This window comes from Myotis nattereri, assembly GCF_964212035.1.
Source record: "Myotis nattereri genome assembly, chromosome: 16".
Taxonomy (NCBI): Eukaryota; Metazoa; Chordata; class Mammalia; order Chiroptera; family Vespertilionidae; genus Myotis; species Myotis nattereri.
The window spans coordinates 32,411,211-32,429,143 of NC_138091.1; the positions used below are offsets into that span (position 1 = coordinate 32,411,211).

Here is a 17,933-nt window from a genome sequence, read left to right on the forward strand (position 1 = left end):
AGGCCCCGCAGGCTAAGAGGAGGAGGAGGGCTTGGGCCTGAGGCTCCGTCTCTCTCTCTCCTCCGCCTGCGGCGGGGTTTTCCCTCTTCCGCGTTTTGACCCTCACTTTTCATCGGCGAACGGGCCCTGCCGTCCTTCATGACCTGCATGGCTCCTCCGTCACTCCTGAGTAAAGGCCTCACGTCTGAGAGAGGGAATCCGGACCTGAGACTGCCATTAGCTAGCGGCCGCCGCCTAGTAGTCTGTGCTGGGAGTGGTGAATGGGACTGTCCCGAGGACCCGGCTCTTCGCCCCGCCCTTCCTCTCCTGGGGAGCCAAGCCGGACCGCGGGGCGGAGGGTGGCCGCTGGGGGGCGTCGTGGCCGCGGGTACCACGAACCCTGACAGAAATGGAGAGCAGTTGTTGATTCAGAGTCTCAACAGATGGCTTGAGTTTGGAGTGGGCCCCAGTGCTTTAATGCCAGCTCCCGCAGCCAAAATGTCTTCACGTGTCTGCTTATAGAACGCGGGAACGTCTCCTGCAGTTAGTAAACTCCGTGAGACCAGGAACCTGGGCTGGGTCTGGAACAGGGTCTGCATCCTAGGAGATGCCTAATGAGCATTAGTTAAATGCTGAGCTCTTCCAGGGCAGTGGCTTCTTGGTTCACTCCCAGCGTTTGCGGTAGTGTTTGGTGATCACGGCGGTTTCCACGTGTGCTCAGGGCTCTGTCACCGCTTCCTAGCGTACAGAGCTTAATTCTGTGTATCCCTTTCCCCAAATCAGGGGAAACAGGAAGGCAGGAGGCTGCATGAAGTCAAATCCATGTTTTCCCAAAGGCAGATATCAGATCCAAAACTCCATAGAACTGAATGTACTATGTGGGGGAAATGGAGGGGCCCAGGCCCAGATAGGAGAGGCAGGAGAGAGATTGGTGAGTAAAAAAGAGGGGCCAGACTATTCTAGGCAGGGACTGAAGCCTGTCATGGGGGAGGAAATTTCCCCTCCTCCCCGCTTCCCTACTAGACGCCATAATCCAGCACCCTCCTCCAGAAGCCTGTCAAAACTGGGTCCTAGGATCTTCTTGATCTCCGGGAGGTGGGAGAGATACAGACAGTGACACCGGGAGCCACTATATATTTGTTAAACTTTATTTCCTCTGAGTCTCTGGGAGGCAGCAGGGATGTAAGGCGAAGTGGCAGTAGCTGCAGGGGCCTGAGCAGAGCTGGTGCTGGAAGGGGCTGGCATGGGCAAAACGAAGAGGAGAAGATTTAAATATCCAGGGCTGACAGTCAGCTAGTGGGTCTCCTTCATCTGTCTTTGGATTTTGTGCAGCATCTCCTGCATCCGCCGCAGCTGGAACAGGCACATGGCATCAAAATGGGTACTTTTAGAGAGTCCTATCATGTTGGGGAAGTGTTCCTACGCTCTGATCCCTTGAGCCAGGGGTAGCTTGGGGTGTGCCAGAGACCCTGGGTAGAACCACTAATCCACCAATGCAAGACACAGATATGCACCAGAGCCAGGGATCTTCCTATTCCCAAACCAAGAGACACTAAGGTTTATGATCAAGCAGGGGACCTCCCAGGCTGTCAACCCCATACCGCTCTCACCTCCTCATCTTTCTCTCGTATCAGCCTTTCAGTTTCTGGATCTGTCCCTGGTGGGACAGCAGGGATGGGGAAGTCGGTACCACTCTCTCGAGTCAATTTGCTAAGGGAAAGGGAAAGGGGGCTTGGTCAGGCTAAGGGGACCCCAACACCTGCTTGGATTGAGGTGTTGTAGATGAGGAAGGGCTCAGTCTCACCCAGAGTTGTGCTTGGGATTCCCCCCTGCCAGCTCTGCCCTGGCTTTTGACCATACTTGCGATTCCGCTCTTTCACCACCAGGCGGGTCATGCTCTGGATACACTGTGCCCGGTAGTTCTCATAATGTGTCTCCCGTGTCACATCCTTCAAGTCCTGCATGTGAGTACGCACCAGCATTGTCCTCAGCTTCACAAAGTCGCAGTGCCCTGGGTTTTCCACTGCATAGCAAGGCTAGGGGTCAGCCAGGGGCATGGGTAGGGGAGAGTCACTGAGGGCAAGGAGGTTCCCTGGTCACAAGCTCAGTGCTTTACCTTCCACGATGCCCCAAGGGTAGAGACGGCCCCTGACTCGTCGCCCTCTGGCCTCTACCACGGTGTTGCTGCCAATTACAGCAAATGGGATGCTTTCCTGGAAGAAGTTTGGGGTGTCTGTCAACACCCCCCTGCCCCCATTCTCACCTGTTCCTTTCCACCTATGTCTTCATCATTTCTGTTCCTCTCTAGGAAACCAGGGTCCTCCCACCCCAAACAACCCACCCTTATGTAAAATTCTACTTCTTTGTTCTGCCCAGAAGAAACAAGATGGGAAAGGGATGCCCTGGGGTGGCCACACCTTTAGGGCTTGGTCCTGTAATTTGAAGTCCTCATCCTCATCAGAGTCACAGTCTGGGAACTGGTAGATCTTGATTCCAAAGTGCTCTATCTCCTCCCGGATCTGGCAAACACATGAGGGGCCCACAGTTCTGGGGACCCCATCCTTCCCAGAAGCCCACCTGCTCCCCTCCCTGCACCAGCTCCCCTCACTTTGCGTTTCTTGTGCTCCACTTCAGGAGGTGTCAGTGTGTCCGCCTTAGCCAAGATAGGCACGATGTTGACCCGCTGATGCAGGGCCCTCATGAATTCAACATCCAATGGCCGGAGCCTGGGGAACAGGAATCTGTGACCACCTGCTTGTGGCAGCCCTGCCCCTGATGCTCTTGGCCTGTTCCCTTGGCAGCACCCGGTGTTGTCAGGAGCCTCAGGCTCGGACCATACCCGTGGCCGAAGGGTGAGATGAAGTACAGGCAGCAGTGCACCCTGTTGTCTTGGATGTTCTTGCGGTTCAGGCCACTCTCATCTCGGAAATACTGCTCAAACTGCTGGTCGATGTATTCTGCCACAGGCTTCCAGCTGGAGCAGGGACAGACAAGCAGAGAAACTGTGGGAGTGGGGGCTGCCGAGTGAGCTCTGGAGCTGCAGAGTAGCCCCCACCCTGAGCAGTGTTTTCAAGACTTGATTATTCCCTGGCTTGCTTCACTACTTCAGAGAGGTCCCTGGTGGGACAGGGGTGCATCCCATGTCCTGACAGAAAACAGGCTAAGCACAGAGGCAGAGTTCAATAAATACTAATTTGATGGGAGGAAAAGAGCCCAGGTGGCAAAGCAACTGGGGGAAACCAAGGCAGCCCTAAGTCAGGTGCATGGTCCAGCCTCTCCTCCACCTCTTCAAACCTACTGCATCCTTCAAGGCCATATCCAAGAACCATCTTTTCCACCAAGTCTCCTTTGATTACACTAACGCACACTCTCCCCTTCTCTTCACCCCACAGTGAGACAGATGATAGGTAGGTAGGTAGGTAGGTAGGTAAATAGATAGATAGATAGGTAGAAAAACTGAGGTTCTTGAAAATATATATTATAGAGAGATTATATAATCTCACTCTGTGGTAAAGAGAATGGGGGCACATACAAATTTATATATCTATAGATATAGATTCAAGAACCTCAATTTTCCAGTACTTTCCTCGTCTTTTATCTCATTGAATCCTCACTGATAAATGACCTGATTAGAGGACATTCTGAGCATCATCACTGTCATTTTATACATGAAGGAACTAAATCCAGAGCAGCTAAGAGATTTGATCCTGATCATCTTTGTTGGGAAATTCTCTACCCAACGGGGTCCCTGGCTTTCTGATTTTCAGCTCAGTGTGTTTATCACTACATTGCCTGACCCATTTACTAATTTGTTACCCAACTGATGCACATATTAGAGAACTACTGCTCCCCACTCCCCACTGCCTCTAGACTACAAGCATTTCGGGGACAACGATCATTCATACTTGTTCTGCATCCCTTAAAACGTCGAACACAGGCTGGACACCTAGTATATGCTCAATAAATTCTTGCTGGTTGACTAAATGAGTATATGTGGAGGAGCACGGAGCACAGTCAGCTGTGAGATGCCAGACAAATACAATATTATTATTATGGACAATAAGAGGAGGGGATGGTACAGTAGGAACCAGGTATTGGTTGGAGCTAGAGTTGCAGGGCAAGCCCAGTTTGCTGAGACGTATTCCTAGAGCAGGAAGAGTGATGTTGACATGGAGGCCACCTCAATCCATCAGGAATATTTGTGGAGACCACAAAACATGCACTAGCACAGTGATGCCGGAAGAATGTAAGAAACGGCCCTTCCCTCAAGGCTTAGACTGTGAAACTGACGATGAACCAGTGTGCTGAGCCAAAGTCCATGCTGTGATGATGAAGAATGTAGTGAAGGTTCAGAGCACAGAAAGGTCTGTAAGGGTCTGATTAGCCTGTGAGGTGATTATCCAGGGTCAGCTGCATGGGCGTGCAACCTGTGTAGTCACACAGGGGCGGGGGTGCACTGGTTTGATTCTCTGTGGCCATCTAGAAGTTCTTAATAATTTCGAACAAGGGGCCCCACATTTTAATTTTGCACTGGTCCTGCAATTATCATCTTAAAATTCATGAGTATAATGTAAACAGGCCTTTACAGGTTCCAATGTACATTTACATGCATCATTCTAGGCCAGTGATGGCGAACCTTTTGAGCTCGGCGTGTCAGCATTTTGAAAAACCCTAACTTAACTCTGGTGCCGTGTCACATATAGAAATTTTTTGATATTTGCCACCATAGTAAAACAAAGATGTATATTTTTGATATTTATTTTATATATTTAAATGCCATTTAACAAAGAAAAATCAACCAAAAAAATGAGTTCGCGTGTCACCTCTGATACGCGTGTCATAGGTTCACCATCACTGTCCTAGATGATTTTCAGATCAACTGGGTGAGGGGTAAAGGCCAGTGTTTTTCAATGGAAGAAGTATGGATGCAGTTATTTGCTCAAGACTTTGCAAGACTTGAACTCTCCATCTAGAGGTCTTAGCACTACCCTGCCTAACTTCTTTTTTTTTTTTTTAATATATTTTATTGATTTTCTACAGAGAGGAAGGGAGAGAGATAGAGAGTTAGAAACATCGATGAGAGAGAAATATCGATCAGCTGCCTCCTGCACATCTCCTACTGGGGATGTGCCCACAACCCAGGTACATGCCCTTGACCGGAATCGAACCTGGGACCTTTCAGTCCGCAGGCCGACGCTCTATCCACTGAGCCAAACCGGTTTCGGCCTGCCTAACTTCTTCATCAAAGGCACCACCCTTTCTCCTGTCTTTATCACTCATTCTCCTCCTCATCTACTCACTCAGATCTGACCATTATCCCTCCAGTTGCTGAAAAAAGCAAAAAAAAACAAACAAACAAAAAACACAAACACACACACACACACAAAAACAAAAAGCAGGGATGATGGGGGTGGGAGATGGTATGGCAAAGCCACCCTGTCTTTTCGCCGGTAGCCTAGAGTGTGCCTGGAGTTGAAACGAAGTTCCACTTTCCTCCTCTGTCTCTTCTTTCTCCCCTTCCATTTACTCCCCCCTCCATTCCACTCTCACCCCTTTAATAACTCTTTGTTTGCGGCACCTAAAGTGATGCTGTAAAAGGAGAGGAAGAAGGTAGGGTGATGTTTATTGAGCACTTGCTATATGCCGGGCCCTGTTCTACATGTTTTCACGTGTGTTTGCTTGTTTGAGGCTCTTCTTTCTTATCTTGTGTCCTCACTGAGTCAGAAGGAACATTAGAGATCATCTATTCCAATCCTTTCCCTCTCGCTTTACACAGACAGCTTCCAGAAAGGAGCCGTGGCATGCTCAAGGTCACAACCCTCTTCCGCCTGACAATTTTGAATACGTGTGCACCTGGGGGTGTGTATGGAACAGGTGGTAGGTGGGGAGGCAGCTGGGGTTGTGCTTGGTCAGACATACCACTCTGTGTTGTTGACTGCATCCCCGAAGCCTGGTGTGTCCACAATGGTGAGCCGCAGCTTCACGCCCTTCTCTTCTATGTCCACTGCATGCTTAGTGATCTCCACAGTTTGCATGATCCGCTCTGGAGAAGAGGGAAACTGAGGCCAGGCAAGGACCTGCCCCATCAGGATAAACTGCCCACCCCAACTAGCTCGGCTGCCCAGACTGCCTCATCCACACTGCCCCCCTTCCAACCCCGAGGCTGCCGGGGGCCTGTTCTCTGGGAACCAGCAAGGAGCACATTTCCCAACACAGGAAATGCCGGTGGCTGTTGGCTCAGGCCCCAGCCTCTTGCTGCTCTCTGCTCTTTTCTTGGATTCCTGGAATCCTTTGGGGGGTCAGAGACTCACTCAAAGGGCAGGATTCTGGTCCCTGCCCTGCCTCGGCACCCAAGTCTTTAGGGAGCTGGCTGGTGGGCTGCCAGGCTAGATAGGCCTGTAGAGAGACGCTGTCAGTCTAGAAGCCGTGGTTTCCTGTGTGCCGGGGAAGGCCCCATCCCCCAGACTCTGGAATGAGTTTGTTTTCCTAAGTCAGGCCTGCCTACTGGTCATGCTCCCTCGCTTCCTTACCTTCAGCACTGAGGAGTTTCCGGTCCCTGTGGAGATCAGTGAGGAAGAGGCTATTGACAAGAGTGGATTTCCCCAGGCCAGATTCTCCTGATGGGGGAGAGAGGACAGAAGTACCAAGTCAGAAGATGAGATCTGTAGCCAAGAGGCAACCCCACTAGATCGAGGTGTGAGGGGAGCTGCTGCTTAGTTAATTGGGATGAGATGAACCAAACCATGGCATTTTAGAGCTGAAAGGAAACAGAACAGCTTGTCCAGCCTTCTCATTTGAATGAGGCCCGGAGAGGGTCAGAGACGGCCCAAGGTCCCCCAGAAAAAGGCAAACAAAAGAAACCTGTTGGTGAAGTGTTCTTTGCACCACTTTACCCCGAGCACAATTTCGGGCACCCATGGCTCCTAGCTATTTTGCAAAAAGGGATAGCCACTTGCTGCTTTCCCCTTCGCTACCACATACATACCACCCCCACCTGAAAAACCCCAGCCCAGCCCCACCCGGCCCCCACTCTACCTGCCACCATGAGGGTAAAGTCAAAGCCTTTCTTCACGGACTTGCGGTGAACTTGATTGGGGAGGGTCGCAAAGCCCACATACTCCTTGTCATCCTAGTGTCGGGGAGATGGAGTGTATCAGGGAGAGCGAGAGGCAGCAGGGGCCCCAGGACCTAACACGGGCCTTCTCCCTCCCTCCTCAGTCTTTGCCCAGCCTTAGAGGAGCAGGGCCAGACCCTACCAGCTGGGCTGCTGATCCTGCTGATCCTGCCAGTTTTCAATGCATAGTGGGGCCAACTCACAGAGCTGGGGCCACACAGGACAGAGAGAAGCCCTAGCTCAACATGCATGAACTAGTGTGCACCCACACGCGTGCACACACGTGCATATGCACGCGCTCACACCGGGTTCTCTCTGCTCCCTCCCTGGGTCTTCCTGCACCAGCCCACTGAAAAGTAAGGACAGGACTGGTGGCTCTACCTCAGAGGAGTCATAGGGATCAAGCTTGCCCCACGGGCTGCGGGGCCGGGCTGAGGCTGAGGGGCTGAGAGGGGCTGAGGCAGGGAAGTACTGCTGGCTGTCAGAGGGTTGGGGCCACAGGGGGGTTCTGAAATCCAGGTCATCTTGGTAGAGGTCTGGAGCCTGGGGCCTTGGCTCCGGAACTTGGGGCCTGGACACCCAGGTCTTGGCCTCTGGTTGGTGGCAGCTCTCATTTCCTGGGAAATCCCTCACGAACTTGTTCAGACTTATATCATCCGTTTCCTCCAGGAAGCGCTTGATCTGGGGGTTTGGGGTGGGGTGGGGTGGGGTGGGGTAGGCGGGCAGGAGGCAGGAAGGGAAGAATGAAGGAGGAAGACAGGAGAAGGCAAGAGGAAGAGAGGAAAGTGCTTGTGGTTAAAAGGCAAAGCAGCAGCCAAGCCAGAAGTATTCATCCTCCCTCCCTCCCTCACCTGTTCACACACACAGGTCTGAGATGCCAGGAGAGGCCCTAGGGTCCAGGAGCAACTCCCGGCAGCCCTGAAGCCTAGCAAGGGCTCTTGCGAGCTGAGTAGCTCCAGTCCTGAGCCCCCGCTCAACCAGGTGCTGGCTGAGGCTGCCCTTCCCGGGGGTCTGGCCAAGCCCAGGGTCAGGGATTCCCCCAAAGGCCAGAAAGTCAGACTGACTAAGGGGAGCAGGTAGAGGCATCAGAGCTGAGAGGAGAATGTGGCACAGGATTCCAGGAGAGCGCCTAGAGTCAGAGGGGCAGGGGCAAGAGGGCAGGAGGGAGGAGAGAAGGGAGCTGCCAGCCATGCCGCAAGAACCAGCAGGGAGCTCCATGCCTCCTGCCACTGCAGGTCAGGGAGCTCTGGGACTGACAAGCAGACTCCGTTGGGAGTGCTCACTCCCAGGGCTCACTGCCCAGAGCTCAGTACAGCTGACCTGACTCCCTCTTATTCCAGACAATGAACCACACCAGAGCCTGGGCCTGGGCCCCAGGGGAGAAGGATAAACCTGCCAGTGGATGCTGTGTATGGGTGGAGGGAGTCTAGGAGGGGCCAGGTGATGTAGGATGGGAGGACACTCAGATTGCAAATGTGAGGGACATCTAGGGGGAAGCACCCCTCAGTTGCCCTTTGTCCCCTCTGCCTGGAGCTGGGCTTTACCCACCAATGCCGGAGGGGATCTGGCCTGAACTGGGAACCACAGGGATGGTGGGCAGAGAATGGCTGGTTCCTCTGTAGAGACCAGTTCCAGCTTAGAAGAGAGGCCGCTCCCCTCCCTCTCAACCTCAGCTCTAGAACCGAAAGCTTCCTCTCTCCTTTGGGGGACAGCGCCCTTTGTGGGGTGCCTGGCAGTGCTGGGCTCAGCTCTGCCTTACAATAGCCACGTGCCACCCCAAGACAATGGACAAGGGCCGGCTTCAGAGGCTGACTCAAGGACAAAGGGATGGCCATGCCAGTGGGGGCTACCCTGGACCACTGTGGCATCCCAGCCAGGGTTGGAGGAGGTAAGATGGCCACAGTCTCCCTGCAGGTCCCCATTTTACAAAGGGAAAAACTGAGGGGGCAGACTCACACACTGCTAGGTTTGTGCCAGGGGGAAGGGGTTGAAATAGGGAGGCTAGAGTGAAAAGTCCCCTCAGAGCGACTTCCAGGCTGATGCCTCCAAAGTCCCCACACCTGCCTGTAGCCATAGTCTCCTGGGCTCGCCCGGATCGGGGAGGAAAAGAGGCCCTTTAGCCTGAAACTGGATCCAGCATGTGGGGGCTTACTGACCAGAAGAGGCTGTCCTGAGGCAAAGCCTGACCTTATAGGCTTTTCTCGCCCCTATTATTTATAGGGTCCAGTTTACGTTTGTTGTCCAGTGATGAATTGTGCCCCTTTCCACTCTCAAAAGTCTCCCAGCTTGGATGGATGATGAGTTATATGGCAATAGAGAAGGGCTGGGGCTAGAGGCAGGGGGGAGGAGAAGCAGGTCTTGTTTGCTGACAGCTAAAAAGTCTGGGGAATTCCAGGAAATCCTGCCCCTTGTACAACCTCGCAGTGGCCCAGCAGTTGGTCTGGGCATCAGATGAAGGGGGAGAGAGGACTGTGCTCCCCGGACTATCTCCACAGGGTGCTGAGCAGGGAAGAGAGGGGAGGCACCCATGGAGATGCCCCCTCCACCCCACTCTCTCCCAGCAGGGCCTGCAGGGAGCCAGCACCATTCTCCCTGCCACGCCTGGCTGCTCGTCAGCATGGAGGGGCCCACAGGGGCTCCAGACAAGGAGTCAGGACACCAGGGTCCTCCCCTCCTGTCTGTCCTTCCCCACCCCCAGCTCTGCCAATGACCAAATGTCATTTTCTGACTTGGAGCCCCAGTCCCAGACAAGGCAAGGGGAAGACGGGTCAGGTCCACCCATCTCCCAGAACAGCACCTTACCCCAGCTTCAGTCCTGTCCTCAGGGACAGAGCTGCCTTGACATCCCATTGAACGGTCCATGTCCCAGGCTTCGGACTCCCTGTCGGCAAGCTCTAGGTCTAATTGTATCCCTCAGGCAAAGTTCCTCACACACAGACACAGCCTGGTCTTGATGCTTCTTGTTGTAATCCTGTGCCCTGGTTTGCTCCTTTCCCTTTCTATGTAACTCCCCTGTCTCTGTCAGGGGCCAAAAAAGCCTGTGGAATGTCCTTCCCCACCCCCTCGTCCTCCCCTTCCCTTGGCTCCCACCCTCCAAGGACAGCTCAGCTGCAGCAGGATCACTGGGTTTCTCTGCAGTTCCCTCCTCCTCTGATTGGCTGCCCCAGGATGCCTGCCGGCTGCCTACCCTGGTGGGCACAGCACCAGCCTCCCAAGTCTGTCTGCAGCACAGGTTCTTGATCTACTTGACCTCCCCTGTTAACCTCCAAGGGCACCGAGACCTGTTCAGAGGGTCGTGAGCTATCCCCAAGGTGACCTGGCCCAGATGTACATGGGGCTGCTCTCCAGGAGACCCCACTCCCAGAATCCAATCTCTCTCTCTCATCCTAACTTTAAGCAGTGCTGAAGTAGGGTGGGATGTCCTATAATCCCCTGGCCATAGGTTCTCATGGAAGTGGATCCAGCAGAGAACCCCACTATCTTCAGAAATCTGTACCTAGATTCCCCTGCAGAGAGCCCCAGAAGGGCTCCTCCCACCTAAAGATGCCCTTGGGGACATGTGTCCCTCCATCACTGGCAGAGAGGCAGTGGGGCAGCTGCTAGCACTCGGTCTCTGAGGGGCATGAGTTCAGGCTGGCATCCCAGTGGTTTTAAAGTTGACAATCAGGTGGGAGACAAATTGAGGGGCCTGGCTGGGAGTGTGCAGACGGAGCACTTGACTAGGAGTAGGAGCCCAGTGTTTCCGGTTTGGCCAGAAACACCCTTTGTGATTTTGAACAGTGATTTAATTTCAGGGCCTTAATATCCCATTCACTATGGCCCTTCCTTGACTCCCAGGAAGGCTAGGGAGAGAAAGCACTCCCGGGTGAGATACCTCAGACTGCTTTGAGCCTGAGGAGAGAAGGTGCATCAGAAATCTCAGGATGGTTATTAACGGTGGCCTGTCCTTTTCGCATGCAAATTAAACCCCGCTGGGGCTCCTGGGCTGGTGAGTTCTCCCCCACTGATCTCCTTTCAAAAGGAGACCCTCACAGAGGAGGCTGGTTGGACATGAACCGGTCAGTCTGAGGACTGGGCTGGCTTGAGGTCAGGGGCGTGAGGCTGAGGACTGTGAGGGGGGGTGTCTTTAATTAGGGAGGAACAGGGTGGCCTCGGCCAAGTTGAAAGCACCAAGACCTCAGCTGAACTGAACTTAGTGTGTGGCGGAAAAAGCCCCTCTTGGCTTCTGCTGCACTTGGCACTGGGGACAATCAGTGCTCCCCCAGGCTTCCACCTCCGGAACAATCCGTCTGTCCGTCCCCATGTGGGGAGAAGGATGGAGGCAGGGATAAAGACAGACACCACTTGGCCTCTCCCAGGAACCCCCCTGTGGGGGAAGTCACAGGGTCACCAAGACTTCCTGGCCAAGACTTGGGCCTCAGCCTGGACACAGCTTGAGAGACAAGAGCCCAAAAGGGTGGCCTTTCCAGACCCAGAAACTTCTGATTCCCTGGGGCCCAGGAAGCTCCCTTCTGGAGGCTGCCCACAGCCAACATCCTGCCCCACACGCTGCTCACAGATCTCCTCCCGCTGTAAACAGCCTGTGCCTCCCAAGGCAGAAGGGGGGGGGGGGGGGGAGCTTCCAGACTGCAAGGAGAAGCTGGCACCGGGCCTGAGGCCCTGACACCTGGCATAGGGTGCTTGTGGCAGGCTCTGGCAACAGTGGCAGGAGAAGAGCGGGCCAAACATCCAAACTTCCCACCTGGGGGCCTCCAGGGAGGCTGGCTGGGGCTACTGTTTCTCCTCCCACTACAGGCAGGTGGCAGGAATGAGTTCCTCCCACCCCCCACCACTGCAGAGGGACCTGGTTTGGAAGGGGGAGGGAGGGTGCAGGATGCTGCAGGAGGAAGCTTTCCCTGGGTTTCTCTCTCAGAAGTAAAGGGTACAGCTGATCCCACCGAGTAGGAGTCTGGGCGGAGGGCCCTGTGGGGCAGAGGGCTCAAATGCCGCCCTTGCCAGGCCGTGGAAGGAGGGCCCAAGAGGCTCCTCATCCCTCTTGAAGAGGCAGGAACTGTTTGTGGGCCTCCTCTGTGTGTTTTCCAAAGGAAGTTGGTGCTGGCCCCGAGCCTAGGAAAGCCGGGTGAGGAGGGTCACCCAGGTAATAGCTGACCCCAGCAAGGGCGGGGACGCTCACCTCGGCTCATCGCTGACGCGCCCTCCCCGGCAAAGCATGCGCTTATCAGCCGGCGCGCCCCAAACCCCACCACGGACCCACCCCTTCGTCCAAGAACACGGGCAGTACCCCGGGGGTCGGGGTCCGCTGCTAGCTGCTCAGATCAGGAATACAAACTTGGGAACGGCGACAGGGCAGTGCCTGCCTATGCCCACGGCCGGCGACGGCGCCTCCCGCCCGGCACATCAGGGCTGCGGCGCCGCGGGTCCCCGCGAGCCGCCCGGGAGTGGCAGGCCCTGCGCACCCCGGTCTGGCCCCGCGCCCCGACCCCACCCTTCCCCCCGGCCCCCAGCCTTACCATGGCTGCAGCCCGGGCAGGGCCGGCTCAGCTTGGACAGCGCCGGAGGGACCCGCGGCCGGAGCTGCGTGCCGACCTCGCCGCACCGCCGGCCCCCGCCCTCCGCCCCGAGTGTGGACCGGCCGGGGGCGGGGCTCGGGGCGGGGGCGGGGCGAGTCAGCCCCGGGCGGGGTCTGCACCTCCGCGGATGGGTAGGGGAGTGAGGGCGCACGCGGGACAGGCGGCTGCCAGCCTCGGGGCGAGCCTTGCAGCCCGCGACCACCAGAGGCGCCGGGTGCGGAGAGGCGCTCAGGACAGTGCGGCACTGTCACCTGGCGCTGCCTTACTCAGCCCCTAAAGAGTGGCCTCTTGGGGCAGCGCATCACCATCGGCGCTTGAGCCAGACCCCAAAGAAAAAAAAGGGCCCACCTGGCATCCCCCGGAGACGCCTTGGGAAGGAGAGGGGGGGTTTGCCCCACGAGTTGGAGAGAAACCACTAATCCCCGCCTCCTCCCAGTCCTCAAGGTTTTCAGGATGTGAATCTGACTTATGTCCAAGTTACTGCTTATCCACACCCCCTCACATCTCCTACGGGGGGAATGGCAGACGTGCTCCACCTCCACCCAAGCTGTGAAGAAGAGATGGGAAATTCCCTTTGTGCAGGGCCCTAGATTAAAGATTAAAGAGGATTTGCTGCATAAATTATCCAGGGATCATCAGCTGGAGGGAGGGAGGGAGAGGCGGAGTGGTCTTTGGGGCTTGCCCGGGGACTGAGGAAAGCAGGGAGCCCCAGGAAAGCCCCCCGCCCCCGCCCCAGGCAGGCTGGGCAAGCAGGTGAGGAGCTTGGGGACAGATGCCCTAGGAGCCTTAGAGGCATTAGAGGTTCAGAGGGTCAGCGGCAGTCAGAGGAAAGAAGATGCTTAGGGGGTGGCGAGTTGGTGGGTATTTCCTGAGCTAATACAGGTCTGAGCTGGTCAAGCTTGGGTGGAAGTTTCCAGAAGCATGCCTGTCCCTGACTCCCCAGAGCCCTGCCCGACAGCAGGCTGGCTGGCCTGAATCCACTTGGGACAAAACGGAAGCCCATAGGCATGGCCCTCTCTGTTGGTACGAGCGCCAGAGGCCTGCCTGCCTTATTTCAGTATCATCTGTGGCATGGCTGGGCTCAGTTAAAACTCATCAGAGGAGAGAGGGGAGCCTGGATAGGCAGGTAAGGTCAGGCTCAGAAAATAGGGCTGCTGTTGGAGATGGTATCGGGTACGTGGCATGAGTGGGCGGCAGGATGGAAAGGGTGGTTGATGCTTAAAGAAATCAGTTCATGCAGAGGAACCTTTCCAGCTGGGTGACCCTGTTTCACCTCTCTGGGCCTCAATTTCCACACCCGAAAATGAGGGGAGTAAACTAGGCTAAGAGTCAGCAGCTTGGCTCCAGTGAGACAATGAGAAAGTCTCCTGCCCCGGGGTAGATGGGGAGATCTGAAGCTGTACTCAGGAAAACAAAGACATAAAGAAAGAAACCAAAGGCTGTTGGAAGTCTGCAGAAGCAGCAGTTGCTGCCGTCAGACCCGGATGTCAAACTTGGGCTACACAAAGCCCCACTATTGGGAACCAGCTGGAGGCCACTGGTCCTCATGCAGGCACTCAGAAGGATGCCTCTGGGGTGTGCCACCAGCAGTCTGCGTGGCCTGCGCTGGGGGTGCTGGGCCCAGGGGAGAAAGGCCCCATCACAAAGCCTTTTTTTTCTACAATCATAACATTCCTCCTACCCCCAGCCCAGCTTCAGCCCAAGTGTGAACACAGACACACCTCAGAAGGCTGCTCTGCGAGCTCATCCTCAGCTAGGGCTGGAATCCCAGCTCCATGCTGGCACCTGCTGCCCACGCCCCACAGAGCCCTGCATGTCCTGAGGCACGTGGGAGCCATCTTGCTTTGAGGGAAGTGAGGCCCTAAGAGACACCAGGGACCATGGAACTCATCTCTAAGCCAAGGTTCTTGGGGTCTTGATGGTCAGTCTGTCTGTCATCACTGTACCACAGGCCCGACCTGAGGCATGTTGGGTAAAATTAAAGTTGAAGACAGACTTTGAGCTGTTCCATGTGTACATGGAACCCACATGCTAATCCGGCAGCATTCAGGGATCTGAGAGAACTTGGTCTGGGCATAAGTCCCCATGCCAGCTTTGATGATTACTGCACTGCCTGAAAGTCCCTACTCTTCCGTGGGCCTTTGTTCCCCCTAATGAAAGAGAGGACCGGACTCCCCCCAACTCCATCTCTGTTGGTACAGGTACAGTCTGACACCTGATCAGAAGCAGAACTAAGATATAGCTGCTCTTGTGTGAGTCACTGACCACTGACCACTCTTCCCCACCTTCAATCACCAGGTGGCCCAGCCAACCTTGCCTCCGTGCCCCTTGGCTCTTGGAGCTCTGGTTCTCCTTGAAATCCAACATCCCACCAGGCGCAATCCTCACCAAGAGCACGATTTCTCAGGCACTGCTGGGGTGGGGACACTTAGTTTGGCACAGAGGGTGACTCTTCTGGGAAACGCAGACCAACAACCACAGCTCCAGCCTGCTGTCCTGGGTTCCCTCTGCTCAGGTCAGACAGACACGGTCTATATGGAAAACCTTCTGGCCCCCTCCACTGGACCTTGCCTGCTCACCCATCAGCGAAGGTTATGGACCACAGAGCTAAACAAGAATGCTACACTTGGGCCAAGCTAGGGCCCAGGTTCAAAGCCAAGAATAAAGGGTGAATGCCACTGGAAATCAGGATTCCAGATCTGCCTGACTAGCGAAGACCACGTTTCTCTGACGTGGAATAGGAACTAATTGTACTTCCCTTCCCCCAGAGGTGATGAGTCACTGATGACATAGTCAGAGAGCCCTAGTGGGGTCAAAAGGCTATCATTGGGTGGTGTCTTTCAATGAAACCTTAGCCAGTCTGTCCAGCAAGGTCTGTGCAAAGGCAAGAAACCAAAATACTAAGTCCTACTTGTCCCCCTACTGCTTCTCCTGTCCCATGATCCTAGGGCAGGTGTGAGATGTGGGCGACAAGGCCAGTGAGCACTGTTTCCTGGCACCTGCTGAATGGTTGTAGTTCTAGAGCTAGCTGGCAGGATGCTATAAGCCAGCCAGTGGGCCCTTCCAACATCCTCTCTATGGCAGGGCAGGGCACAGGAGCTCAGGGGTGGAAGGGACTTACATCACTCCCAATGCCACTACCCACTGGAGTAAGACTCCCTTCAAGGACCCCCTGACCTCCCACCCTCCACTTGAATTCTTCCTGTGGCCAAAAACTCACTCATTCTGACAACTGCCTTTCCATATTTGGGCAGTGAGCTGCCAAGGTCATTATACTGAGCTGAAACTTGCCCTCCCCCTTACCTTTACCCTCCAAGTGCCTCCGTGCCAGAAATTGCTCACTGATTTCGCTGGACTTTGTTTTGTTCTTTGATGTTCACACCCTTTCAAGTGACCCATCTGTATACTTTTCTCTCCCAAATTAACCACAAGTCCCTCAAGGACAGGGAATATGTCCTCTATTTTAACTTCTTTTTACTTCTGATATCTGCCTGGGTGAGTGACCAGGCTTCTGCCCCCAGGAGATGTCTGATCAATATGCACTGACTGAAATAATTCATTAATTAGTTTTCCACTCTGATTTTGGAGCACAGACAAAATCAGACTTTTTTGACCCCATAACCTGCCCTTCATTCTGGCTGCTCACCAGCTCACGCCCCCAGCCTCCGAGTTCACATGGGAAGACATAGATGTTAGCCCCACTAAAATTGTTCCCTTCACCATTCTTGATCTCTAAAGGTGCTGCTGAAATATTGATATGGCTACAGAAGGAGGGTTTCTCCACCCTATCTGAATCCCTGAGGCAGGATGCTCCCTAAAGTGCTCCCAGCTTTGATGAGCCAGCTCTGAGCCTCTGTTTCTTCACAAAAGAGGGGGGAAAAGTTCACCTCATAGGGGTGCTATGAAGGTTCACAAAGGTAACCCATTCAGGATGGAATAATCACTAAAACGAGTGGTAGCTATTATCTCAGCTAACGAGAAAATTATTGGTACCGAAGCAGCAACTGTCAACTGCGACATTGCAAGTGCCTTTCCTCCCAAGGAGTGGACATATGCAGGTATATGTAGAGTGATGGGAGGAGATCCTTAGACTGAAGTGACATGGGAATGACCATGCTGCCACCAACTGTGGGGTCAGCTTCTCCAGCTAGCCGCCTCTTTAGCTAGCTCCATCTTTAGAAAACAGGTCTGAGTTTCAGACTCACTGAGCAGAATTCCCAAAAACAGCCGCTGTGGGGACTCCGGGAGCCCAGTGACTTTGCCTGTGGTGGGCGTGCCAAGGAAATGACCTTGGCTGGCCCAGTCTTCCCACCTACAGTGTCAGAGCCTGACTTCTCTCAGGAACTGCCTCAAATCCTGTCCCCCTCCTCCAGGCCTCCATTCAGCCCCCAAGGTGCAGCTGTCTTGTGCCTCTGCCTTCATGGCAGCTGGGCCAAAGGCAGCTGAGCAGAGAAGGGCGAAGGGACATGGTCATTTCTGTCACTCAGGACAACCTTCCTTTGGCTGAGCAGCTGTCAGGGTGGCTTCTGGGTTATAGATTGGCTTCCTCACCCACGTGTGCACTCTGCCCTCGGAAACCAAGCTCCCTAATCTAGCCAGCACCCCACCTCCCGTTTTTTCTCTTACTTGAAAAAGAAAAAAAACATTATGAGACTTCTCCGACAGAAAGACATAGTATAGGAGATGGGTTACAGGCAGAGAAGCGAGTAGCTTCTGGAAATACAACAGAAAGCCCACTGTGGATGTGGCAGCTTCTTCCCTATGTGGGACTATACTGGGCAGAACAGAAAACTAGGGGATTCTGGCCTCAGTTCTGCCATCAAGCCTGAGAAGGAGGCATAGCATTTTCCCGCCCCCATTTATAGGTCGAAATCTGCCCAGGTCTCAGGCGACCGGCAGGACGGTATCCCTCTGCCCTGAACTTCCAGGTGCATCCCAGCCTGTCCTGGGGTGATCAGTTGCCCCCGTTTGCCCAGGGCTGAGGTAGTTCTCAGGATGCAGCACTCTCCATGCTGGAATTAGGAAAGTCCTGGGTAAACCCTGATGAGTTGGTCAACTTAGCCTGTCCTCAAAATAGCAAGTCTGGGCTAGAGATCATCAGCCTTCTATCCTGCTCTGGACTTGAACGAGGTACCATCTGACAGGAAAAGCAGCTGTGCGGTGAGGGTCAAGCTGCTATGAAATGCCTCCTGAGGTGCCCTGTCCCATTTCCAGCAGCTCTGCTTCATTCTTTTAACAATTCCCTTTCCTCTCAACTACCAGTCTCTGTA

The 17,933-nt window shown here is 54.5% G+C and overlaps 1 protein-coding gene across 8 annotated transcripts; it reads right to left on the reverse strand.

Moving 5' to 3' along the window:
* Positions 1-1,104: 1,104 nt before the first annotated feature.
* Positions 1,105-12,859, reverse strand: SEPTIN4 (septin 4). Of its 8 annotated transcripts, none has more exons than XM_081109485.1 (12): positions 9,896-9,970; positions 7,475-7,774; positions 7,015-7,108; positions 6,510-6,596; positions 5,899-6,022; positions 2,819-2,953; positions 2,588-2,705; positions 2,397-2,498; positions 2,096-2,192; positions 1,840-2,002; positions 1,590-1,689; positions 1,105-1,332 (listed from the first exon to the last, which is right to left on the reverse strand). In XM_081109485.1, the coding sequence occupies exons 1-12, from the start codon at positions 9,953-9,955 to the stop codon at positions 1,273-1,275; spliced, it is 1,440 nt and encodes a 479-aa protein (XP_080965611.1). In that variant the 5' UTR covers positions 9,956-9,970; the 3' UTR covers positions 1,105-1,272. The 8 variants fall into 8 exon arrangements, with proteins under 8 accessions (XP_080965611.1, XP_080965605.1, XP_080965604.1 ...); XM_081109479.1 differs by lacking the exon at positions 9,896-9,970 and adding an exon at positions 12,604-12,733 and having other exon boundaries at positions 1,107-1,332; positions 1,590-1,636; XM_081109478.1 differs by lacking the exon at positions 9,896-9,970 and adding an exon at positions 12,604-12,733 and having other exon boundaries at positions 1,107-1,332.
* Between the last annotated feature and the right edge of the window lie 5,074 nt (positions 12,860-17,933).

Coding starts and splice junctions, on each gene's coding strand:
- SEPTIN4 (XM_081109485.1), bottom strand. CDS start 9,955: ATGGACCGTTCAATGGGATGTCAAGGCAGCTCTGTCCCTGAGGACAGG. Junction 2,954..5,898: donor GCAGTCAACAACACAGAGTG/GTATGTCTGACC, acceptor TCCCTGCTCCAG/CTGGAAGCCTGTGGCAGAAT. Junction 1,333..1,589: donor TACGAGAGAAAGATGAGGAG/GTGAGAGCGGTA, acceptor TGCCTGTTCCAG/CTGCGGCGGATGCAGGAGAT.